The sequence below is a fragment of the Microtus oregoni genome, unplaced genomic scaffold (assembly GCF_018167655.1).
Source record: "Microtus oregoni isolate MIOR12 unplaced genomic scaffold, Mior012 000000F_ref0000247, whole genome shotgun sequence".
Classification (NCBI taxonomy): Eukaryota; Metazoa; Chordata; class Mammalia; order Rodentia; family Cricetidae; genus Microtus; species Microtus oregoni.
The window spans coordinates 92,089,870-92,116,050 of NW_024543059.1; the positions used below are offsets into that span (position 1 = coordinate 92,089,870).

General features: G+C 47.6%; 1 protein-coding gene across 1 annotated transcript in view; it reads right to left on the reverse strand.

Moving 5' to 3' along the window:
• Window positions 1–230: 230 nt before the first annotated feature.
• Window positions 231–26,181, reverse strand: part of Aknad1 (AKNA domain containing 1) — a 34,236-nt gene continuing 8,285 nt past the window's right edge. Inside the window, exons 5-11 of the mRNA XM_041659012.1 lie at window positions 20,035–20,162; window positions 12,205–12,302; window positions 8,117–8,239; window positions 7,927–8,034; window positions 4,516–4,594; window positions 1,376–1,505; window positions 231–555 (exon numbers count right to left, since the gene is read on the reverse strand). Coding sequence (XP_041514946.1) covers window positions 421–555; window positions 1,376–1,505; window positions 4,516–4,594; window positions 7,927–8,034; window positions 8,117–8,239; window positions 12,205–12,302; window positions 20,035–20,162 — 801 coding nt within the window. The 3' untranslated portion in view covers window positions 231–420. The remainder of the gene's footprint in view (window positions 556–1,375; window positions 1,506–4,515; window positions 4,595–7,926; window positions 8,035–8,116; window positions 8,240–12,204; window positions 12,303–20,034; window positions 20,163–26,181) is intronic.

Consider the following 26,181-nt stretch of genomic DNA (forward strand, 5'->3'; position numbering starts at 1 on the left):
CACTTCTTATTTAAAATCCTTTGACTTTACCGCGGGTTTGTCAGGATTGAGCCACTGTGAGCTGGGTTTGTCAGGAATGAGCCGCTGTGAGCTGAGGAATAGAGTCACGTTGCCTTACAGCAGCGGGTGACAGGGTCTGTTCCCCATCTCGCTGACACAGTTTTATGAAGTGTTCCAGACTAATGGGTAAAAGTACTCGTTTTATTGTTTTGATTGTGAATTAGGAAGAACATAGATTTATTTTCACATAAATACCAGAGGGCTGTTTGGTTTTGTTCTGTTTCATTTAAGCACTTCGCGTGTCCATTTCTTACGGTGCTAGTGTCTTCTCTAGAAGACCATCCTCCTACACTGTGTCATAAGAAAAATACTTTGGAGAAGAATACCAAAAATGTTAACCCTTGGCTGCCTTGGCTGGCGCTAGTAGTGTTTGAGTTGGTGCCTCCATCGCTGCGCTTTGGCGAGGTCTTCGGCAATGGATTTGATCATTTGGTCAGTGGTCTTTTTCAATATGGTTGCTGTCTTTAAAGCATGATCCAAAGCCGAGTTTAAAATCTACAGAGGGAAAGTCCACATATTTTTGTTATAAAAACTTCCTAATGTCTCTGATAATTGGACTCACATTATTAAACATTCCGAGACGGACCTTTTGGAGCATTCCGCTTCCACACAGTTTATTTCTGTTTTGGAGGGTTTGGTCTCCTAGGAAACCAGTCTGGGATGGAATGTATTTGTCAAGGGAAGGGAGAGAAAAAAGATCAGCACGTGATTGACGAGCGTGAATCAGAGGGTGAGGTCAGCAGCCTGCTGGCCTGTTCCTGCTGCAGAGAAAAAGAGGAGCTTAGGGACCAGCGAGGGGACTGAGGGTGGACACCCCTGGATACCGCACATGCGCATGGAGGGGCCTGAGCGCCGACACCCCTGGATACCACACATGCGCATGAAAGTAACCCACCGGCTGGCATTCCCAGACTGGACATAGGAAACACTGGCATCCCTAACCAGGGTCTCTGGAGCAGTCTGCCGCCTTCAAGCCTGGGCCAGGGGAATCCTGCCGCAGCCGCACCACCCACCAACCGCTTTCTCCGGGAAGTTTCCTTTGGATCCAGTGTAGTCCTAATGCAAACCAGGTGGCTGTCGAAGCCCTGTGTTTTTAGTTAGTGCTGAGCAAAAATTGTTTCTAGCAGAACATTTTCTGAAGGCCCATACTATAGCTTGAAAGCTAAGCTAGCTGTTCTGTGCTTTTTTTGTTTGTTTGTTTGGTTGGTTGGTTGAGTTTTTTTGGTTTTTTTCAAGACAGGGTTTCTCTGTAGCTTTGATGTTCTGTGCTTTTAAGACCATACGTCTGAACTACGAGGATTTTCTCCATCCTCACCTTAGATTCCGTTTCTTCCGTGTTATTCCCATCACGTAAGGATTGGATTCCAGGAATCATGAGGAAGCGGAGGTGGGGTGAGGGTGTTGCAGGGTCTGCGTTGCAGGTCAGGTAAATCTTGGTGTGTTTTCTAGAAGACAAGAGCACATTATTACCTGTGAATGGCACCACCCATGTGTGCGCTCTCCCACAGTGAAGGTTTTGTGTGTGCACACATGCATGCGTACACACGTAAGTGTGCCCATTGCCTCTGTGTGTGTGCGCATGAGTGTGTGTGCTCGTGGGTGTGTGCCTGTGCACGTGTGTCTGTGTATGCCTGCGCGTGCCTGTTTGTAACACTTATGGTCGGAGGGGCCAACCACAGCTGAGCTTCAGGAAAAAGCAGTTGCTACAGCCAATGAGGCACGTCCTTTCAGAGCTGCATTGTTGTTGCTGTTGTTGTTTTCTCCAGAACAGAGAGCCAAGACTCCAAAGAGATTCTTCTCTTGTCATTCTTGTGGGGCCAACAGTCTGCCTTGCATAATCATAAAACATAAGACACACAACTGCCAATACGATGCCTAGGCTTGAGTCCATTCCAGCACCAGGGACCGCGCCTGGCAAGGCAGCCAAAGCAGTGGGAAAATGAAAGCAGTGTCTCTTTAAGTCCGTGGGTCCCCACACTACCTGCTGTCCTCTGAGGAGCCATACAAAGTCTGCACATGAGGGATGTGGTACCAGACCACTGGCGTGTTCAGGTTGTCTACTGCGTAGCTGAGGGGCCGGTCCCTTAGCCTATGTGAAGAGCGGCGGCCACAAGCACTTGCCCGTAGACAGGTCTGCTGTGGCGCCTCCTGCTTGTTCCTCTGCTAAGTCTTTTTTGGGGATGGACACTTGTGAGCGATATCATCTCCAGGAGATCGCTACAAACGCATGTTACTCAGAGCCTCTCGGTCTCTCTGCCCCTGTTACTTTCACGTTTGTCTGTTCTGCAGTTCACTTAGCCCATTGGAGTCATGCCATCCTCCGGATGAGAAGCAGTCTGTGTCAGGGGCTCCCGCTAATTAAAAACACCGGGCAGAGGGTGGCAGTACGGTATAGCGGGGACTGCAGGGGCTTTGGAGTCCTCCCCCCATACAGAATCATTCAGTGCCTTGAACAGGGTTGACAGTATTGCTGAGTAGGCCACTTGTTTTAAGTCTTTTAAAATTCGCTGACTTCATACATATATGAAACACATCTGTACACTGCATTCGGATCACAGTTACCCTTTCCCTCCCGTTCCCATCACCGTCCAACCACCAAGTCCTCCTTCCACTTTAACTTTGCTTTATTTTGTTTTACTTTGAGACCCACTAAACTTTTCCTATCATTTTCATTTTATATCCAGGGAAGTAAAGGCTTAGGAAGGGCAAGAAACCTTCCCAAGGAAAAAGATAGGACATAAACCCAGTCCAAGAAGTCTCTAAAAGCTACATTCTTTTGTTGGTTTGGTTTTCTTTTTTAATGATTTATTTATTTTTATTTTGTTTGTGTGTGTGCACGCATGTGCACAAGAGTGTCAGTGTATATGTGTTCGCAGAAGCCAGAAGAGGACCCTAGAGCTGGAGTTCCAGGCATTTCTGGATTGCCTGGTGTGGGTACTGGAAAGCAAACTTCAGTCCCTTGTTTTGGTGAGTTTTTTCTTTTTCTTTTCTTTTTTTTTTTTTTTTTTGGTTTCTCGAGACAGGGTTTCTCTGTGGTTTTGGAGCCTGTCCTGGAACTAGCTCTTGTAGACCAGGCCGGTCTCGAACTCACAGAGATCTGCCTGCCTCTGCCTCCTGAGTGCTTGGATTAAAGGTGTGCGCCACCACCGCCCAGCCGAGTTTTTTCTTTTTGTTTTTTGGTTTTGTCTGTTTGGTTTTTTTTGAGACAGTCTCATTACGTATCCCTATCTGTCCTGGTACTTGCTCTGTAGCCCAGGCTTGTCTCAAACTCCCCCATGCCCTTGCCTTTCTCTGAGCAGTGATTACAGGTGAGCCCTACCATGTCTGACGTCAAATACTGTATTTTAAATGACTGTGCTTTTCTGGATAGCAGGCTCAGGCTTGAGGTCGAGGCGAGAAGGCTGAATTGTTGCCTCTCTGCCCCGCTGTTAATTTTGCCTTAAAGGGCTCCCAACCCCAGCTTCTGTCTCCATCACCCAAGTCACGCTGCTGGGAACCCATGAACTCTCCTCTTGCTTCCTCCCTTGGCCTCTGTGCTCCGGTTTCTGCTCCTCTAACCCAGTGCTCATTCCTCACCAGTGACAGCGACTGGTGTTATTGGTGTTGTTGTTTTGTTTTGTTTTATGAGATGGTCTCCAGCTAGCCTGAAACTCCTTTTACCCAGGTTAGCCAGAACCCCTCCCTAGGCCTTCTAAGTGCTGGGTTTGCAGGCCCTCTACCCGACTACTCCAGGGATCTTGTACAATTCTCCAAATTTTCCAGTTTGAAAAGTCCCTCCTTTTCCATTGTTCTGAAGAAGCCTGCCTCCACCTGCTTCATCTTGCCCCTGCCACTCCCTTCAGGCTCCTGACAGACACATGGACAGGTTCCCAAGGGCCTTTTTTCCTCCAAAAGCCTTAGTCTAGAATGTTCTTCATGTCTATCCTGATGTCCTCTGATAGTTCATTCATACTTTTCCTTTAAGCTCAGGTTCCCAAACCCCCAAATTTGGTCAGTAGCACTGCACATGTTCCTTTCTGGCATGCACGGCTCCTCTCGAGGGCAGATACCGCTGTTACTTCAGCCTCGGCACCAAGCACAGTGTCCTGCGTCTGACTGTTAAATATTGACTGAATGAACACATAGAAGACTGAAGTACATCAGATAGGTGTAGGCTTGTCTACAGTGACAGTGTAGGACAGGCAACCTTGTCTAGGTAGTTAATTGTACAGTACATGGACCTGAATAATGGAACTCGTGTGTGTGTGCGCGCGCGCATGCATGCATGTGTGTATGTGTGTGTGTGTTTCTAGAGTCTTACTTTGCACCCCACACTGGCCTCAAACTCGCCACAGAGCCCAGTCTAGACTTTGGCTTTGCTAAGCCTTCTGCCCTGACCTCTCAAGTTTAGAGATGCTGGGCCCGAACCGCCACACCTGGCTCTGCTTTTGATATTAGTAATAATCAACTACTCACCCTGTGCTGGAATCACGCGCATCTTGAAAGGGTCCTGAATTTACTCGCTGGGAGCAGATCCATTTTGATGTTGCACAAGCTGAAAAATGTTAGCTGGGATTAAATTCAGAGTATCAAAGGTGGCCTCCACAGATCTTTTGAGTTAGAGGCCAGCCTGGTTTCGCTGCCAGTTCCGGGGCAGCCAGAGACACAGTGAGAGCCTAACAAAAACAAAAACAAAACAAACAAAAACAACCAGAAACCTCCAAATGGTGAGAATGTCTCACTTCCTCTTCCTCAACTTTGCAGTACGGATGAAATAGTTCCTAAAAATTTAACTACTATATAAGGAACACAGAAAGCAGAATTTTCTTCCAAGAATTCTGAATTTATGAAACTCAATTTTACTTTTAAAATTTTTAAATAAAATGTATTGACTTATTTTGTGCAGGTGCACGCATGCCAGTGTGCTCACACAGAGGTCAGGGCCAGTCAATCCTCACCACCATATGAGTCCCTGGGATTGAGCTCACATCTGCAGGCTTGGCAGCAGTCACCTTTACCAGCTGAGTCACCGTGCTGGCCCTATTTCTGGTTTGTGGATAGAGTCTCACTCTATCCCAGTCTGGCTTTGATCTCAGAACTCACGGCAGGTCCTTTTGAGTGCTGGTGTTCCAGGTGTGAACCATGATGACCAGCACGAAACTCTGACCTAAAACTCTAATGGAGCTCAGGAGACTGAGGCAGGAGGGTTGTCACAAGCCTAAGGCCAGCCTGGGCTACAAAGTGAGACCCTGCCTCAAAACACTGAATTTATCTGTCTCTCTATCCATCCATCCGTCTGTCTGTCTGTCTATCCATTCATCCATTATTTATTAGTAGTAATTAATGAGGGATCTTTATTCCTTGGGTGTTCACTGTGAACTGGCATTGTTCCCAACTGTGAGCTAATATTTCATCTAATAAGCGTAGGGAGGCACAGTTTCCAAGAGGTGAAACCCAAGTGAACTCTAGACTCTCTACCAACATCAGGAGCAAAGGGTTTAGGAGTCAGAAACGAACCATTGTATTAGTAAGATAATCACAGAAGAGAAACTAAATGATGAAGAGAAGTGTGGGAAGTCAATATGGAAACCAAGGAGACAGGCAGAAAGTGACAAGTCAGTGGGAAAAAGAAACCTGCACTGTCTATTACAATGATTGTATAAGATGCACTTCCGCCCCACCCTAACCTGTTACAGTGTGTATATAAGATGCACTTCCGCCCCACCCTAACCTGTTACAGTGTGTATATCCATGCACTTCCGCCCCACCCCTAACCCGTTACAGTGTGTATATGAGATGCACTTCCGCCCCACCCTAACCGGTTACAGTGTGTATATGCCATGCACTTCCGCCCCACCCCTAACCGGTTACAGTGTGTATATGCGATGCACTTCCGCCCCACCCTAACCTGTTACAGTGTGTATATGCCATGCACTTCCGCCCCACCCTAACCTGTTACAGTGTGTATATGAGATGCACTTCCGCCCCACCCTAACCTGTTACAGTGTGTATATGCCATGCACTTCCGCCCCACCCTAACCTGTTACAGTGTGTATATGTCATGCACTTCCGCCCCACCCTAACCTGTTACAGTGTGTATATGCCATGCACTTCCGCCCCCACCTCACTTGGTTGCCAGTTGTGGGGATGTTTTGGGACCTGGAGGACCTTTAGGTGGTGGTAGGACTTGGCTAGAGGAAGTAGCTCACTGGAGGGTGGATGCTATGAATTGAGCATTGGCTGGCTTCCAGCCAGGGCTCTGTTTTCTGACCACTAAAGCTGCCATTGGCGTCCTCCCACCCTCTCCACATGCTTTCTCCGCTGTGGCAATCTTTATCCCTTCAGCCCATGAGCCACAGTGAGGCCTCCCTCAAGGTGTTTCTGTCAGGAAGAACAGGACTGCAGTGAGAAAATCCCTCTCCCTCACTTTCTCCTTCCTCTTCCTTCTTCCTCTTCATTCCTGTCTTAGTCACTGGTGTCTCATAGTGAAGCTCTGCTTCCTTCCAGAGGGTCCACCGGACAAAGAAAATGAGCAGAGACTGTTCCTTAAACACAGGAGACAGGGTGGAGGCCCAAAGGCTTGCGTTTAGGCAGCTGGACCACCCAGTGCTGGGTCATGAACACAGGTGCTTATGACGTCAGCCTCAATTGCTAGTCGTCTGTAAATGTAGCCTTGGAGTTTGCTGGAAATGGGATTTGAAATGAGCTCAGTGTTGCGGGATTCAGTTCTAGAGCAGTCTGCAGTTCGACAGAGGACCTCTCAGATGTGGTACCCGGCAGCCACTTCCTTCAGCTCCCTTTACTGAAGGAAAGCTGCCCTCCCGTGCTGTCTCCCTCTGAGAGAGTTCAGCATCTCATTTCAGGGATTCTGTGGCGTTTCAGTATGTGGATCAGAAGGAAAAGTCCGGGGCCGGGATGTTCAGTAGCAGAGTACTCGACTTACATGTGTGAAGCTAATAGGCTCCAGCTCCTGCACCAAAGAGGAGGAAGGAGAAAGGGGGCGAGGGGAACATGGGGTGGGAGGAGGCGGAGAGGAGACAGAGGAGGAGAGCTCCAAAGACCAAGAAGGCAGAGAAGAAACCCACTATGTGGTTCTGTAGGATCATAGTGACTCCCTTTGGAAGAATATGTCCAATTGGAGGATTTGTCCGTGAGGACGGCGGGAGAGGAGCTGATGGTTAAGTCAGGTAAATGTCAGTCTTTGGTCCTGGGCATTGGCAGTTGTGAAAAGCAAGAGCCGTTCTGCCTGGTGCTTGCCTCAGAGAGAAAGCATTCTAAAGACAAGGAGAGCGAATGTGCTTAGAGAAGCCATGTCTGGCTGCTGGAGTAGAACGAGATGCATCTTCTTCCTCGCTCCCTGTCCACACAGCATCTTCTGGCCTTGCTTTGGTACCTACTGTATTTGCCTTGAACTTTCCTTACTTGGCCAAGTCCCTTTCAGTTAGGAACTTCTTGGGAGATGGGTGCTGGGCCTTACTCATCTTTATAAATAAATGTGGGTCTCAATTGTTTTCCAAGATTGCAAATGTTTTCATTGGAAGTGAACGATAGTATGTCTAAAGAGTATGGAACCTCTGGACACACTGAGTAGGTAGTGATGGTGGGGTCACTCATAGGGTCAGAATGTATGCTTGCTACTGACTTGACTGGGCACGCTAACTGCACAGCCCTCACCACCAGCATTTCCCAGTTCCCAGCCCCGGCTCAGCCTCTTGTCACCATCATACAGACCTGAATTTAGAGGTGTCAAGTAAGTGCAGGAGGCCTGGGAGACTCAGTTATTAACACATATAGGGTCATACAGTGACGTCACAGATAGCATAATACAAAGATGTCACAGGGTCATACAGAAATGTCACAGATAGGGTCATATAGAGATGTACTTACAAGATGAAGTCATTTTATTGTCATGTAAGAAGTGTGACTGGGAAGCAGTACACCCTCCACTGTGGTGTAAATCATCTTGCCCTGGAGTATTGTATCTGTAATGAAATTCTAAAAGGAGAAGGTTGAAAACATAGCCTAGGATGATGACTGTCCCTGCCCACCTGCTCTGGGGTCCCCAAGTCAGTCTCACCTTTTGGTGGTTCTTCATTTCTGACTCCTTGAGGGTTTCGATTCTTGCTTCCACTGTCCTCACCTTTATTACACTGCAGTCCAGCGTCCGAATCAGGATGGCAGCTGGGCCCTGGATCAGAACCTAAAAGGGTACGCAGAGCAGAGGTTTTTTGAGTATAGTCATGAGGTGTGGATGTAAATGCTGATTGCAGAGTGTGTCTCAGGCACCAAAGAGGCTTTCCTCAATGATGCTCCCAAGGGGACAACAGACACCCGATATGAAAGTCCCCAGATACAGGCAGATCATGTAGACACACAGGAAAGGTCTGATCCACTGTGGGAGTTTGGTCTACTGGGTTACTGGATCCTCTTGTGTTTGTAGCTGGTTTGGGTTATTGGATCCTCTTGTTTTTTCCAGATTTGTCCCCCCTGTACCCAAGTTCTTCATCTCAGATCCTCTTAGGGTCAGGACTTTTGTTCTGTCATTCAGGTGACTGCAAAGATAGTTCCCTCCTGTGTAATATTCATGAACTCGCAGGAGGATCCAAGTGGTCAGTTTGCCTAGCCTAAGAAGTTAGGGACGGAGGGCATGTGGAGCTGGCGCTGATCTAGAACCTGCTGGGCACACTGGGGGCTGGGGAGATGCCAGGGAAGGCCAGGTTCTTTAGAAGTGCATGCCCAGGAGGCTGGAGAGATAACTCAGAGGTTAAGAGCACTGACTGCTCTTCCTGAAGTACTGAGTTCAATTCCCAGCAACCACATGGTGGCTCTCAACCATCCATAATGAGATCTGGTGCCCTCTCTGGTATGGAGGTGTATAGGCAGTAGGAACATTGTATACACAATAAATAAATCTTAAAAAAGAGAGAGAGAGAGAGAAGAAGAAGAGGAGGAGGAGGAGGAGGAGGAGGAGGAGGAGGAGCAGGCCCAGGCAGGGGAGCTTGTAAGCATAAGTCACAAACTAACCTAGGGTAGAATCCTGGCTCTGCCACTTATTAGCTGCGGTGACAGAAAATATCTGTATTAATTCTTTTCACTTGATCTATCTATCTAAGCCGGGCAGTGGTGGCGCACACCTTTAATCCCAGCACTTGGGAGGCAGAGGCAGGCGGATCTCTGTGAGTTCGAGGCCAGCCTGGTCTACAAGAGCTAGTTCCAGGACAGGAACCAAGAGCTATGGAGAAACCCTGTCTCGAAAAATAAAAAAAAAAAATCTATCTATCTATCCATCCATCTATTATCTATCTATCATCTATCTATCATCTATCTTTCTATCATCTATCTATCTATCTATCTATCTATCATCTATCTATCTATCTATCGAGGCAGGATTTCCCTACATAGTTGTGGCTGTCCTGGAGCTCACTCCATAGACCAGGCTGACCTCAAACTCACAGTGATCCACCTGCCTCTGCCTCCCCAGTGCTGGGATTAAAGGCGTGCGCCACCACACCTGGCCGATACTTGCTTTGAAAGGTGGCACTTGGGCTAGGAGGCATTTGCCTGGCATGCACAGTGCACTACAGAAGGAAAGAAAGATCTTGGTCTGATTCTTCTCCTTCGTTATGGGTTCATCACTAACAAAATAAAGCAGGAACAATGGACCAATAACACCTCTCTTTCTTAGGTCCCTTGCTCACAAGGAAGCAGGCTGTCATAGCTCAGTGACAAGCACAATGCCTATTGGAGGTTTCATGAAATCTCCCTGTCAAGGAGCTTGTGAGTGAGCCACTCTGGCCCCTAATCAAGCCTTCAGGCAATCTCATCCCTGACAGGCATCCTCCTAGGGGACGCTGGGCCTAAACCATCCAGCTCACTTGCTCCCAATGCCAGACCCACAGAAACTGTTCACTGTTTTGAAGCACTAGGTTCTGGGATACATTGTTATGAAGTGGGATATAACTAACACACTAGGCCTTTGACGCAGGGGAGATAGTTTCTTTGAGCTGTATTTCCTTATCTGTAAAATAAAGTGCTCTTTACATTAAAATCAAGGACCCAAAGGGCTAGAGAGACTCAGCAGTTAAGAGCATCAACTGCTCTTGCAGAAGACCCAGGTTCAGTTCCCAGCACCCACATGGTAGCTCACAACCATCTGCTACTCCAGTTCCAGGGGATCTGATGCCCTCTTCTGGCCTCCACAGTGCTTGGGGCACACCTAAAAACAAGTCAGGCATAGTGGCTCATGCTCTTAATCCCAGCACTTAGGGGCAGGGGCAGGCGGATCTCTGCCAGTGTGAGGCCAGTCTGGTCTATATATTGAGTTCCAGGACAGCCACAGCTGTGTAGAGAGACCCTGCCTCAAATAAATAGATACATCTTTTTAAAGGTGGGGTTATAAATAACTTGTGTCCATATGTTTTTACCTACTAAATATGAGAACATAAACCATTTTGTATGCCATAAAAAAATTCTCCCTAAGGCAGGCATGGTTGGGAGGCAGAGGCAGAAGGATCAGGAGACCAAGGCCAACCTCAGCTATAGGAAGTTTGGGGCCAGCCTGGGCCACATGAGACCATGTTTCAAAAGACAAAAAGCCTCCCCAGAGAGAAATCATCATAGACTATTTTGTCCCCCAGATAGACTTGCAAAGGTGTCTTGCTATGGAATATGTAACACATTTCAGTACTGGATCATCCTAAGGCTAAAAAGGGACAGTTCTAAGGGTTTTTTAAGGTTTAAACTGAGACTTTACAAATCCGTCATTGTTGTATTTGAAAATAACAGGGCTGGGATGTGGGTCAGCTGCAGAGGTGTCACTTAGCATGTATGAATCCCTGGGCACAACCCTCTACATCATCAGTGATAGCAACAAGAAGAAGGCGCAGGGCCACCTGCCTGTCATCCTCACCGCCTAACTGAAGCAGAAGTGTCCAGGAGTTTGGGGACAGCGTAGGCAACACAGCAATACTTTGAAAAATAAGCAAAAGTAACAAATTCATCTTTTATCAACAAAGAAATATATTTTAAGTAAAAATATTTTTTCCAAAAATGAAATTCAAAGCGAATGAGAAGAGTGTCATTGTTTAAGCTTTGGTAACTATCTTTGGCTTTGGAGCTGGGAACTGGGTTCCAAGATGGCATCCCTATTGATATGTTTCAATACTGGTCTTATAACCCTATACAGTGTGATGCCACTGGGAAAAGGAAGGACCTCCTTCAGAGGGCTTTGAAAACTCCTGGAAGAAGCATTGAGTTTAGCAAGTGTTCAGTCCATGAAGTCAACTCTTTAAGGATTTATTTATGTGTGTGAGTGTGTGTGTATGCACACGCACATGCAAATGTACATATGCACGTGTGTGCTCAGGTGTCCATGGAGACCAGAAGACGGCATTAGATTTCTTGTGAGCCTTCCAAACTCAAGTGCGGAGAACTGAATTCTAATCCTCTCTGCAAGAGCAGCAGGCATGCTTCACCGCTGAAACACCTCTTCAACCCTCCATAGCTGTTATCTGAAAACACACCATCCTTAGAGAGACCAATTCAGAACCATAGGGGTCCTACCAGAATGCTGAGTGGCAGGCAAGGCTCTGGGAACAGGGAGCATGCTCACAACCATGCTGTGTCAGCTCTTTGGCTTGCCCTTCCAGCTTGGCCGTGAGGATGGTTGGTTCCACTGATGGTGGTAGTCCAGGAGCTGCCTAAGAAGGCAGGCATCTTGGTCACCTCTCTGTCACTCTCAGCAGTTTGAACAGAGTGCGTTTCTCCACTTTACACTGTCTTTAGGGCAAGGATCTTATGACTAGAGTCATTAAGTCCCACGTACACAGGCCCTCTTAACTGCTCTCTCCCCCAGCTTCGTTTGCTTCTGTGAAATGCTCATAAGTGAACCAGCAACCCCTCCCACGGGGCTGGTAACCCTACCAGAGCCTGACGAGAGGCAGAGGGTCCATCTAAGGCACGGATTGGCACTCCACTCTGCTTAGCCACTTCTTAGTTAAATGGCCCATTGCCAGTTCTCCATGTTTTGAAAAAAGGAAAACAAACACCATCCTAGCCAAATGCCAGGCTATGATGACGGCAGGTGGCAAGCTGGTACTCACTGTGGGCAGACCTCATATAGAGAGACCTTTAACGACAATGTGCACCCCAACTCCTCCAACTTACTTAGAGGAGAATCTTGGTGCAGTGTTTTTTCCTGGGTGGTACTGGAAAGCTTTCCACAGTTGGCTCTTCTGTGGCCCCCTTTCTCCATTTTCTGTTTCCTAGAAAGAAAGAAGGAAAGGAAGAGAGAGAGAAGGAAGGAAGGAAGGAAGGAAGGAAGGGAAAAAAAGTAAGATCTCAAAATTATAGCACTGGTATGGGTAAACCGAAGTGTTGAATTTCTCTGATATCCCCAGGCTGAAGAGATAGTTCAGTGGATAAGGTCACGTGTCACCAAGCCTGATCCCCACATCAAGGAGGGAGGGAGCTGACAGCCAGTAATTGACCTCTGACCTCCACATATATGCCATGGCACATACCTACACACACACACACACCTTTAACATGTAAAAATAATACAGAATTTAAGAAGAAATTTGCAGTATAGAATCATAAGAATTGGTGTTTTCTTCATAATACTATGTCAAAATCAGTTTTGGGGATTTTGGGGATTTTTTTATTTAATTTTTCAGACAAGATCCAGACATTACTAGTCCTGACTGGCCAGCAACAGTAATTCTGTCTCTGACCTCCAGAGTACTAGGACTTTAGGCCAAGCCACCATACCTGTCTCAGAGCAGTTCTTGGCTGAAGAAAAAGCGTGCTTACATTACTACTGGGTAACATCGCTCTTACCATAGCTCCAAGTACAAGCTAAACAGAGTCCAGCAAAGCGGGTTTTGGGTACCTTTGAGGGGCTAACGTTAGGCTGGGAGCCTGGCGTTCAATTTAATAGCGTACGGCCACCAGGGGGCGTGCGAAAGACACAAGTAAAATCAGTCTTTCTCGGGCTGGTGTAGTTTTACCCTCCTTCCACAGGGATTCCAATGCCTCCAGAAGACTTTTAATTACTAACAGCTCCTAACAGCGTGCATGCTCAGCCGGGGATACAGTAACAAGCCTTGGAGGAAAGTGTGCGTTATAGTGTGAAAGGCGTGGCGTCCAGGACATCCTGATGCAGACTTGAAGCGTTGCGGAGCAAACACGTGTCCGTCCTAAGCCTGCTAGTAGTGAAGAGGGGACCCCATTTGGGGTTCCTGAGGTTTCGACCGGAAAGCCAGGCCCTTTCCAAGCCTTTCCTCCTCTCAGAAAAACATGCTCTCCTCCTGAGTCATGTATTCTCTCACACCTCATTTTCTGTCTCCACCCTCTGCCTCTGGGGCCTGTGAACATCTGCTCTCCGGCTGGAAAACTTGGCCGTGGTTCAAGCGAGTCCAGTCCAACGCACCGATCGCATTTCTGCTGCTCTTAGACTCCTTTCCGCACTAAGATCCTCTGGCCCAGCAGAGCGGCCAAGAGCAAGTCTGCTGGAGAAGGCAGTTTCTCAGCCACACAAAGCGGCTAACACACACTCTCCGATCCCTTATCCTGCATCAGAAATAGCACGCCGATCTAATCCACATGGGAAGTAGCAAATTGCGAGAGTGGGGATCATGGGAGAGGGTAGAAGGGGGGATAGGGAGGGGAGCGGAGAAAAATATATAGCTCAATAAAAAGAATTTAAACCGGGCAGTGGTGGCGCACACCTTTAATCCCAGCACTCGGGAGGCAGAGGCAGGCGGGTAAGTTTGAGGCCAGCCTGGTCTACAAAAGCTAGTTCCAGGACAGGCTCCAAAAGCTACAGAGAAACCCTGTCTCAAAAAACCAAATAAATAAATAAGGTAAAATAAATAAAAAGAATTTTAAAAAAGAAACAGCACACAGGGATGTGAATTCATAGGTCACACCAGCCTATTTACAGTTAGGCAATTTACTATTTGTGCTCCATCAAACTTCACAAAGAACACAACCCACTGATAACAGTAAATTGAGGCTTTTAACAAAGAGCGTGCAGCCTTAAGTGAAAAATTCCTCGGGACTATCATGGAGGTTACCCAGATTCAATTCCTTGGGACTATCACGGAATTAGGTACACCAGGCTGGCCTTTAACTAAGAGATCTCCCTGCCTCTCCTAAGATTGAAGGTGTGTCACCAGGCCCAGCAATCAAAATCTTTTATAAATGTCAAAATACTTTATTAGACCTAATAAAAAACCTTTTTTAAGGATCCCACATGTGGATTGCTACTTAATTCAATACACTAAGGATCACAAGCCTGTTCTGGCCAGGTGAGCAGTGGCGCCCTGTGCTTAGAGAGCTCAGAGGCGCAGTCCATCCCAGGCAACACACGGGCCTCTGCAGCCCAACCCCACGCTGTTTCTTTATCTAGGGTTTATCTAGGGTCAGAAACTTTATGAAGCAGGTGGCTCTCGCGAGGAGCGCTTTCTAACAGGAAGCTACTGTCCTCCGTATCTCCTCAGCTGCTCTTATTTGAGCTCATTACGGCCTTAAATAGTGGTTGCAAAACAGCCCCTCCCTCCTTGACTCTTGACCTTTCCAGGTAAATCAGCTGAGCTTTGCACTCGGAGGCGGCGCCTCTCCTAACTGATAGAGCTACAGACAAACATCCTGAAACCACACAGGCCGGCTGCTGCTCCAATGGGTGTTCCAAAGCGTTACCGACTTTTCTCTAAGGTTTTGTAGCTTGTAGCTTGTTAATGCTGAAGGATTTCTTCCTTAGGAATTCAAAGGTCCTGCCCTGAGAAGAGGAACGTGGCTTGTTTCCCAGGAGATTGGGATTGGGGGGGGGGGGGGGGGGAGCTCAAGTGAGACCCAATAAGAAAGACCGTGTGTGTGTGTGTGTGTGGTAGTCACAGGAATGCGTGTGTCCATGCACTGAGAGGCCACTGCTCTCCACCTTATTGCCTTGAGACAGGGTCTCCTACTGAATCAGAAGCGGAAGGGGGCTCCCAGTACACACATTCCTGGCTAATGCTAGGGATACAGAGATCCAAAGCCATGCCACGCTTTTCATGGAGGTTGGGGATTTGAACTCAGATCTTCATGCTTGTACAGTAAGTATTCTTACCCACTGAGCCTTCTCCTCAGCCCCAGGAAAGATTTTTGCTCACTCCAGATAGCCTGCGAATGAGAGCTACTCTTCCGTGTGGACTGTAATGCCCCAGCCGGGCTAAGTTCAGTCTGCAGACCATGGTGCGCATGCTCACCGGAATAGCCTGGGAAGCTAAAACGAAAGGCTCCTACCAGACCACCCCTCCCAGCGCTGCCGGCACAGTAGGTGGAGTGGGGGCGTGTCCATTATTTTTAAAACTCCCGCAAGGATTTTGATGTTCTCTGCAGCAAAGAACTGGCAATGGCAGATATTCAAGGTTGGAGCCCATCCCTGAACTCCAGGCTTCTGTAGCTAGCCAGCGGCTTAGTTTAGCTATCATCCATGCTCACTGGAGTTTTGAAGCCACCTTCAAGAAGCCCTCGCCCACCAAGAAACGGACAACAGAAAGCCCAGTGCAGATGGTGGGCAGTGATGTCTGCACATGCCTGCCTTCCGCAGGCACTGCTAGGATTCTCCCGAGCCACAAAGCACAGCCCAGCATGCAGCGCAGACCTGGATAACCTCGCCACATCAGGACCAGAGACAACTGCCAGGAAACTCTTACACACAGGAATTGGGCCCAGGGGACCAGAGGAAGGAGCGCACCCTTAGCTCTAGTGTCTCGCACTGTGGACAGAGCCTCTCGTGCCTGGTTTGGGGAAGGGAAGCTTCAGTCTCGGTTGCACTTCTTTCTTCCTCCGAACATATTTTGAAGTCTGAGTACACACGAGAGAGAACACTTTCCCTCCCCACCCCACCTTATTTTCAAAGGCCCCCACCCTCCACCCCAAGATGAACAGATTTGGGAAGTTGTTGGGGTTTTCTTTTGTTGCAAGGATGGAGTGAACCTATACCAAGCAAGTCATCTGCAGCCCTACCCCAGAAAACGCTTTTTTAACTGTTTATTTGGAATGCACATGTATGTGTGTGTGCATGTATGTGACATGCCACAGTGTGTGTGTGGAGGTCAGAAGACAAGTTTCAAGACTCACGAAGAGTGACATTCCACCTTCCACCTTGATGAGATGGTCCCCCCCCTCGGTTCTTTTTTTTTTTTTTTCTGTTTGGTTTTTTGAGACAGGGTTTCTCTGTGTAGACCAGGCTGGCCTAGAACTTGCTCTGTAGACCCGTCTAGCCTCAAAAACTGATCTCTCTTGTTTCTGTGGATTCCCTGTGTAGTCCAGGCTAGCCAGCCTGCCCGAGCAACTGTCTCCACCCATCTCTCTGTAGGAAAGCCACCCCATCCGTCTATACACGTGAGTTCCAGGGATCAAATGTGAGCCAGCAGGCTCAAACAGCTAGAACTTTTACCCACTGAGCTATTGCCCAGCCTCCAGAAGAGAATTTTAAAACCAGTCTGACCACTGATCCTCCAGATCAAAGTGGTATTTTGGTTTGGGTTTTTGTTGTCCAAAGAAACATATTCATTCATGAATTAAGCCAAGATCTGGGGACTGCTGATAGCCGGAGCGATGGGAATACACGCGAACTCCTTAAACACATGTGATCGCACAACTTAGCTGCAAAGGCCGACAGCACCTGCCATGTAGTGTGACTGTGCTCTTAGCCTTCATGAAAACAGATCACAAATGGCCCCTTTCCACCCTTATAAACAATACTGGCGCAAGCATTACTGCACATGTGGGTTTTTCCACCTTTTGAATTACTTCCTGGGGAAACATCTGGGCCAAAGGTTTTGCGCGACCTTGTGTGATGACACACACGTTTGTCAGGCTGCTCTCTGCAAGTTTTGCGATTGGATTACGCAGCTGCCAACAATGTGGGTGGCTCAGCTTGACCACACCTTTCTTGCTACCAAAAATGATTACCTGCAAATGTTTTCGCTAACTGAAAGTGGGGGGGGGGGGCGAGTTGTGTCCACTAGCATCTTTTTCAGCGTCCCAGGAGGTGAACGCATCTCTTGCGGGTTCTTTAGTTCTCTGCCCTCTTCACGGCTTCTCAGTTCACATCCTATTTGCTCATTATATTTTTTGAAGGGCTTCAGTACTTTTTCTTTGTGGAGAGAAGCATCCACAGTACCTGCAGTTTTCCTGTTGTGTCCCAGAAGCCTCTCGAGCACCCTTGTCTGTGGCTCTGTCGTCCTGGCTCTGCCATCTCCACCTTTATGATGGATTGTTTACTACACAAGAGAACTTGACAAGGCCCCAGAGAGTAAGCTGTTGAGCTGCCGTTTACCTTTCCTGTGTGACTCATGGGCGTGTGTTCTTAACCCCAATTCTGCTTCCTTGTCAGAGCCCCGGACAGAACAAAGATTTCCCCACCAACAATAGACACTTTTCCCATTTTCCCAACTGACTGACTTAAAACAAAACAAAACTGAGGTTTTGGTATTAGATACAGGGTTGGTGTCTCAGAAACTGAGTAACCAATAAATAAAGGAACACTGGTGAATATCACAAACGGTCAAACAGAAACAAACAGGGAGACAGCAGTTTTTACTTCCAGAAAAGACTATCTGGGGTGGGCTGGAGGAGGAGAGCCTGGCATTCCCATGGAGGGGTGGGTCCTGCACACTGGCACCCACCTGCTTCATGAGAAGGTTCACTGTGCATGTACCGAATGATCCATTCCCTGCAGTGCTGGAATGTGGTTTAAGAAACTAGTCCACTCTGGACAAAAGCCGGCAAGCGAGATGATGCTACCGACAACAGACGTACGAAGTGTTATGCAGAGACTGGAAGGCCACACACTACACTACAGAGATGATCTTTCTCAGGGAAACTTCTTTTTGCAAAGTGTCTTGCCTTGTATCTCTAGCTGGCCCAGAACTCATTATGTAGACCAGGCTGGCCTCAAACTTGTAGCAATCCTCCTGCCTCTGCTTTCCAAGAACCAGGACTACAGGAATGTGTTACCATTAATGGCTGGGAGCTTTTCTCTATTCTTTTACCATTTTCTGAGTACTTTGTATTAAGTCCATTACTTGTTTGTTGTTTTTTTGAGACAGGGTTTCATATAGCCCAGGCTAGCTCCTGGTGCTCGTGCCTCTGCCTCCCACATGTTGGGATTGCAGACATGCACCGCCACACCTGGCTCTCATATTTACAGTTCCCCTGCCATTTCCCTCCTGTTTTCTTTTATTATCTTTTTATTTTTATTATATTTTCTTTTATTACCACTAAGATCACAGGGTCATCCTCACACTTAACATTTAAACTCCGTTTACAGTGGCAGGACAGAGACATCCTCAAACATTTTGGGAGACCTCGGTTTTGTTATCTTTCTTGTCATTTGTTTTCATGTATGTCCTACCTTTCTAAAGCATTCCTCCTTCATAGAAGTCCTTATAAGCCAGCAGAATTATTGTATTATTATTTTCTGCCCATTACAATTAGTAATGGTTGATTTCCGTCAACTTAACACAAGTTACAGTCATACGGAAAGAGGAAATCTAAATCGAAAAAATGCCTCCCTCAGATTGACTGTAGGTAAGCTTGTGGGTCATTTTCTTGATTAATGATTGATGTGGGAGGGCCCAGCCACTTGGGATGGTGCCATCCCTGGACAGGTGGTCCTGGGTTATATAAAGAAGTAGGCTGGGTGGGCCATGAGGAGAAAGCCAGTAAGAAGCCTTTGCCCGTGGTCTCTGCTTCAGTTCCTGCTCTGACTTCCCTCAATAATGAACCGTGACCTGTGAGGTCAAATAAACTCCCTCCTCCTCACGCACACACACATTGCTTCTGGTCATAGTCCTTATCATGGCAATAGAAACCCAATCATGATATAGACCTGGAGTATTTAATTCAAGTATTTCCCACTCATCCACAGTGAAATAATCTCTAGAACCTGGTTCCTTAAATGCTCACACCCATATGGGAACCGGCACTGTTGATACCACCTGGGAGCTTGCTCTAACTACAGAAGCACGGGCTCATATCAGGCCAACTGAACCAATGCCCACCTTTCAATAAGATGCAGGGATGACTCTCTCCAGGACTGGAAGGGTGGGAAGCATTAACTACACCAGCGTCACCAGCTCTAACATCAGGCTGCCCAGGAGGTACAGAGCCTGGAGCTGAGGTAGAGCTCGGTGCTAAGTGGGTTGAGGATGCTGGGACCCTGGGGACAAGGAAAGGAAGAGATGGGAGAGAGGTAGAGAAGAGGATGGGAGAGGGAGAAAGGGAAAGGGATAAAAAGGAGCGTGAAGGAAGAAGGAGAGGGAAAAGCACGTGAGCCAGTTCATCTTCACAGTCCCAAGGTCCATCAGATTCAACAACAGGGTTTCAGGATTTGAGGGTTTGGACTCCGTGCATCCTAACCCTGTGCTCGCCTCCTGAACCACATCCCCAGTCTTTTCCAAATGTTTAAAGGTTTGAGGCAGGTGCTCATGAAGCTGCCCTAGCCCAGAACTCACTCTGCAGCCTGGGCAGGCAAGTAGTTAGAATTGCAGGCCTGTACCACAGGCTTGACAACAGGAATTTTAACTAAGGAGCCAACAGGGTGAGCTCATAGGATTAGAGCAGCCTGGTGGCCGTTCAATCCGTTTAGTCCCGGGCAACTACATCCATACTTGGTCTATTTAGGTAAGTAGGTTTGATGCTGTTTGCTTTCTAAATAAAAAGAAGAGGCAGTGTGCACATTCACGTTAATTTCTGAACTTCCTTCTCCAGCTGGTGAAGGGCCCGTGGGAATTTAGTTCAGTGCTCCTGGGCCTGTAGAAGGAGCCATCTATGGGACAATGTTGTGTGGATATCCTGTAGCTACTCAACCTATGTCATTCTTCGCTGTGTGGGGCCTTTGCCCTCTGCCCCTGGGCTGTGTAGCTGGATGCAGGCAGAGCCCCCGCCCCACCCACTTCAGGCTTGATACCGGGTGGTGGAGGCACCCGGGAGAGGACTCACATCTTTGGGGCCAGCTCTCTGAGCTCCTTGGAGGTGACCTCCTGTGTCCCTGCCCTTGGTAGCCCTGTCACCTCACTTCTCTGTGAGCTCCGGGGTCCTGGAAGACAGCCAGCGTGCTCCTTGGTCATCTGCGGGAACACACACAGGAGCCATTAGGACTGCAGGCTATAGGAAGTGACACAATCAGCTCAGCACCCAGACACCCCAAGGTGCCTGTGCCTCCTGTCCTTTGCTCTAGTCTCTTCACCTCGCTGGGATCTCACCTTAGGACTTAGTTCAAATGCCCGTGGCCACCATCTGTCCCCTGGGACGCTGGCCTCTCATGCCTCAGTTTGGTCATATCCCTTTATTTAATGGGCACGACAAGCCAACACCCAGCCCATAGGCTGACTCTGCTCCCTGCCCTGTTTTAAGTACCTTACATACATTAGCTCATCTAAACGTGCTAACCACCCTGCCAGACAGGCACTGTTATCCCCATTTTCCAGAGGAGGAAACTGAGAGGTTGCATATGCCCGGAGAGGTTGCGTAACTGTCCCAAGATCACAAACCTGATAAATGACAGAACCAATATTCGAACCGAGGTGGCCTGGTTTCAGGGTCACGCAGAATGTTTTATCACCCCTCAAAGCTCTTTTATCATTGTGCAATCATTCTGATTCGGTTTGCGAAGTACGACTCTTCCTCAGAGAGGCGCAAGCGCAGCCATGGCTGGCGATTTTCTGTTCTATACTGTATTCCTAGAAAAGCGTCTGGAGTTTCCCAGTAACTGCTGTAAGAATACGGACTGAAGGGTCTTCTAAGTCGACTCTCTCAGGACTACTTGTTGGAGTATACAGATGCCGTCACCTCATTAACCATTTCTGTGAACTTAGGACCAAATAAAGAGCAAACACAGACTTGTTGGGCAATGGCTGGGCTTACTCAGGCTCCACCCACTGCTAACTCAGGATCAGGCCCAGTGGGACATCATGGTAAGAACCAGCAGCTAACTCAGGTTCAGCCTCAGCGGGGTACCATGTCGCCAGCAGTAGCATCTTGGGTAGCACTGAGGCTGTTGTTAAATCCAAAGGGCTCTGGGCTTCCCATACGGAGCCCCCACTCCATGTCAGAAATTTAGGGTGCCTGGGCACAAAACAAATCAGACTCAGGCTAAGATTGCCCGAGGGCTGGAGCAAGGAATCCTGCTTGGGAGGGGGGTGTGGGGCGGCTGATGGCGCAGGTGCTGTGCCTCTAAAGCTGGCCTTGAGTGAGTGAGAGTTGCCCAGGTGCCTGGAGGAGGCAGACACACATCTTTGGAAGAGTTTGCACTTATATAATATCTTGGCTTTAGCTGACAAACGCCTCATTCAGATTTTGAATATCTGCTTCAGGCTGGGTCTTCAATGCTGCGTGAAACCAAAGAGTCTATCGAAGGCAATTATTTAGATGACTCAGTTCCTCAGAATTTTGATGTCGTCTGAATTGTTCTGATAATTGAGGCTACGGAAACAAAAGGTTGAGTCGGGTGTGGTGGCTGATACATGCACTCTGGGAGGCAGAGGCAGGAGAAGCACGGCAAGTTTGATGCTAGCCTGGTCTTTGTGACAAGTTCTAGGGCAGCCTGGACCACATAGCAAGACCCGGTCATAAAAAAATTAAACATAAGGGCTGAGAGGACGCTCAGCTGCTAAAGAGCCTGAGGGGCAAACACTGAAAACCAAAAGGCATAGGAAGCCACCGGGGGTTGATTCCCAAGCCTGCATGAATAGCTAATCCGAAAGATTTTAATTTGCCAGAGAGAATACAGAAGAGGACTTAGAGGAAATCATTAGTTTACTGAACTTGGTTTCTCTTTTGTTTTTGTTTTGTGTTGTTTTTCATTTAAAAGGAAACTATAGGGAACTAGAGAGATGGTTCAGCAGTTAAGAGCACTTGCTGCTCTTCCAGAGGACCTGGGTTCAATTCCCAGCACCCACACAGGGCCTCACCTTAACTCTAGCTCCAAAGTGACCCTATGCCTCTGACCTCCCACAGTGCCTACACTTGGGTACATATACCCACACACAGACGTGAGTACATAATTAAAAATATTTAAAGAGGCAGCATAAAATTATGAGGAGGAAAAAAACTTTATCCAGGCATGATCCACAGAAGTTTTTTTTTTTTTTATTTTATTCCCAGAAGAGTTAGTGGCTTGTCATTTTCAAGAGAGGCGTTAAATCCTAAAGTAATAGTGTCTCAAACATGAACACTTGAAATAGGCTTCCAATCATGAAAAGCTGGCTCCATTTTAAACAATATGACTCATGAGGCTTTGGCAAGTCAAGGATTAAAACAGAATCCAGCAAGCCCATGAATTGGGAGTCTACATGTACGTAAACGGCGTTTCTCCTGGCGCCACGTCAGGCTGTTGTGTTAGCTCATCCGAGGTTGAATATGCCACATCCCAGAGTGACTGGAGAGCACCGGGGAGGAGAGGGCCAAGCGCACTGGCATGCATCAGCTTTCCCCTTAATGTCCTCAAGCAGCACCTCCAAGTTGAAGATTACACCGTCCACTTCTAGAGTAGAGACTGATAAACCCGCGTCTTCTGGGCTGTATAGTCAGCTATCAGGCTAGGGACAACAGCTCATAAAGAGGACCCTGGGCTGTGTTATTCAAGTTGCCCGTCTTTAGGCAGGAAGGGAAATGCATATCTGCCCCGAGTAGCATCCTGTTTGTTCCAGCAGTCCAGGCTCCAGTCCTCACTCCCTGCTTCCAACCTCCCTACTCTATCCTGGCAGGATTAGTCTTGCTTCTCTGGACTTGATGATGCCAAGGCCACTCACGCTTGCTTTTCTTCTTGGTATGTGTGTGTTTCTGTGTCTGTGTGCAAGTGTGTGACAGCACTTGGGTGGAGGTCCAAGGAGTGGAAGCTGGCTCTCTCCTATCTGTGAGTCCCAGATGTAAACCCAGGTCACCAGGCTTGACAACGTAGGCCTTTACCTGCTGAGCTGTCTGGCCAGCTGCTAGAGAAGATCCCCGTTTCTCACAAGCTGGATGCTAGGTCTTTCTGCAGAGTTGTGGAAAGGGGCCCCAGTTTTGCACTAGACTCAAACCTCAGGGAGCATGAGAAGCCAGTGCTTTCTCAGGGAGCCGCGTCCCTGCCTCCACTCTCACCCTGATTCTGAGGAAATAGTTGTCATGTGAATTTATAGGAGGGGAAATAAAAAGCTGCACCCATTCCAATAAACTTGTCATGAATATATGTACATATTTATATAAGAACACACTTTCTCCAACACTCGCCTAAATAGCTTCGGATTAAATAGGAAATTTTAAAAACAGAGGATCAGGGCTAGTGAGACGGCTCAGTAGGTGACAGCACTCGTTCTGCAAGCTCAACAACCTGAGTCATCATGGGAAATGCCAGACAAACGCGGGGGCGCACAGCTGTAACCCCAAAACACCTGTGGTGGGAAGGGATGGGGGAAACAGAAGAATCATCTAGAACCTTCAGACCTGCTAGGTGGAGGTGGCACACGCCTTTAATCCCAGCACTCAGGAGGCAGAGGCAGGTGGATCTCTGTGAGTCCGAGGCCAGCCTGATCTACAAAAGCTAGCTCCAGGACAGGCTCTAAAGCTACAGAGAAACCCTGTCTCAAAAAACAAAAAAACAAAACAAAGAGCCTTTAGACCAACTGGCCTGGACAGTTGAGGAAGTATGAGGAAGGAGAGAATCAGCACCCAAAAGTTGTCCTCTGTTCCCAGATGCATAGCATGATACTTCATACAGAAGCACATGCACACACACACACACACTCACACACACTCACACACTCATGTATACATTCATACAGGAGCACATGCGCGCGCACACACCACACACACACATACACACACTCATGCAATTAAAATCATAGAAATTGGGACAAGGAGAGACCATACCTTAAGACAAAGAAGTGAGGGCTGGAGACACAGGTCAGAGGCTGAGTGCTTGCCTAGGCTATCAGTGACTTTTCTGGTGCTGTGATAAAACACTATGACCAAGACGACTAACAGGAGGAAGGACTTATTTGTGCTAACAGTTCCAGAGTGACAGAGTCCATCACAGCAGCAAGCAGCAGGCATGGCAGCTGGCACTGAGAGCTCACATCTTCAAATGCAAGCATGCAACAACAACAACAAAAAAAAAAGTGAACAGGAAATGACTCGAGTCTTTAAACTCTCAAAACCTGCTTCCAGTGACATGCTTCCTCCTACAAGGCTGTACCTCCTTAATCTCCACAAACAGAGCTACCATTGGAGAACCAAGTGTTCAGCTACATGAGCTTACAGGGGACATTTCCGTTCAGATCACCATACCTAGCATACACAAAGCCCTGATTCAAGTCCAGCGGGAAGGAAAAGTTAGGTTGAGAGCAGGGCCCCTGCCAGGTGGAATAACGTGGGAGCTCAAGGACATCTATGGTGACTGAATAAAAAAAGACTTGGAGTATAGGAAGGATATTTTGGGGGGAATTTATGATCTTTTCTGTAAAATGGAAAGTAAGATTGTATTCTAGAAATATCAGGGGGAAGGGCTTAATGGGGGCAAGCTAATGTCTTGATTACAGATTCTTCTGTTAATGTGTAAAAAAACAAATACCTATAGGATTTATCCTCATGAGCAAGACGTATCAGATCTAAAATTATTTTTGCATATTAGTGTATATGTGTGTTGCTAGGTAAGCACACTGTCACTGAGACACATCCTGTGTTTAAAATCTATTTATCCACTTCTTGACTTGGATGGAACCTCCTGTAGCCCAAGCTGGTCTGGAACACACAGAATAGTTGAGAACGACCTTGAACCGCTAATCCTTTTGTCTCCACCTCCCAAGAGTGATGGGTGTGTTCAACTGTACCTGCTTTATATTAATTTTGATTTTGAGACAGGATCTTCTGTAGCCCAGCCTGGCCTTAAACTCACTCTGTAGCCAAAGCTGGCTTTGAACTCCTGATCCTCTCATTTCCACCTCTTGAGTGCTGAGATCACAGGCAGGCAGCACCACACCTGGCTTCCAAAGCTAATATGGTTGTAATAACAGCACAGCTGCTGAAGAAGCAAGCAAGTAAGCAACAAATTTGCCAAATTCTCACCCCTGTGGAGAGACATTATCTACATTAGCTATTGGGCGGACCTCTGCTAAGGTTCTACATTCTGCAAGACCCTGACGTTGCTTGGGATACATTGCCGCATTAGCCCACATGAGGCTGAAGCCCCTGGCATTCATGGGGTGCTACTATTGCCGCGTTAGCCCACATGAGGCTGAAGCCCCTGGCATTCATGGGGTGCTACCATTGCCATGTTAGCCCACATGAGGCTGAGAGCCCAGTTTGAGCTACCGGCCCTTGCTTGTCCTGATGTGGCTTCAAATAAGTGTAGGGGAAGGCTGGGTGCCTCCCTTTTCCCAGTGTAGAGAACTTCTCCCGTATATGGGATATAATTGCAGCTCAAACCCTTTTGATTTATATTCATACCAGACACAGTGTGGTTGTAGCTAGGATATAAATAAACATTGTATAACTTTGGTCTCAATGCGGACAGAGGCCTGTCTTGAAAATGGCTGCCCAAATGAGAGATTCCCTGGGAAACAAATGCACGAACTCTATCAATTTCCTTATAAAAGCAGAAACATGTGGCAAATATCCCCCCCCCCCAGGAACAAAAATAAAAAAACAAGCCTCTGGGGAGAAAACCAGTATTAAACCCTTCACCGCTGGCTAATTGTACAGCATTGACCGAAGGTAGACGGCTTTCATTTATTTTTCTAAAAAGGAAAATTGTGTCTCAGGGAAAAATACCTCAGGATGCTATTTCCAAACATCAATCGTTAAAATATTTTGGCATCCAGAGGCCCTGTTAAAATGCTGTGAGTGGAAAAGAGCTGAACTTGACAGATATTAAGTCTACTCAATGGAGTCTTTCAATTCATACCCAGAAATTAGTGAAAACAAGCCTAGCCTGGAGTTCTGGAATGAGTTTTAAAATTATTTAGAGCGGAGAGAGAAGAGAATGACTCCACGGGAAAAGTGGAAAGTTCAATAGGAGGGTGAATCCGAGGGTCTAATGTGACAACGAAGGCCTTTGTCTGACCTTAAGCTTCAGCGTTTTCCCTGTCTCGGGATCGATGGCGGGTCACC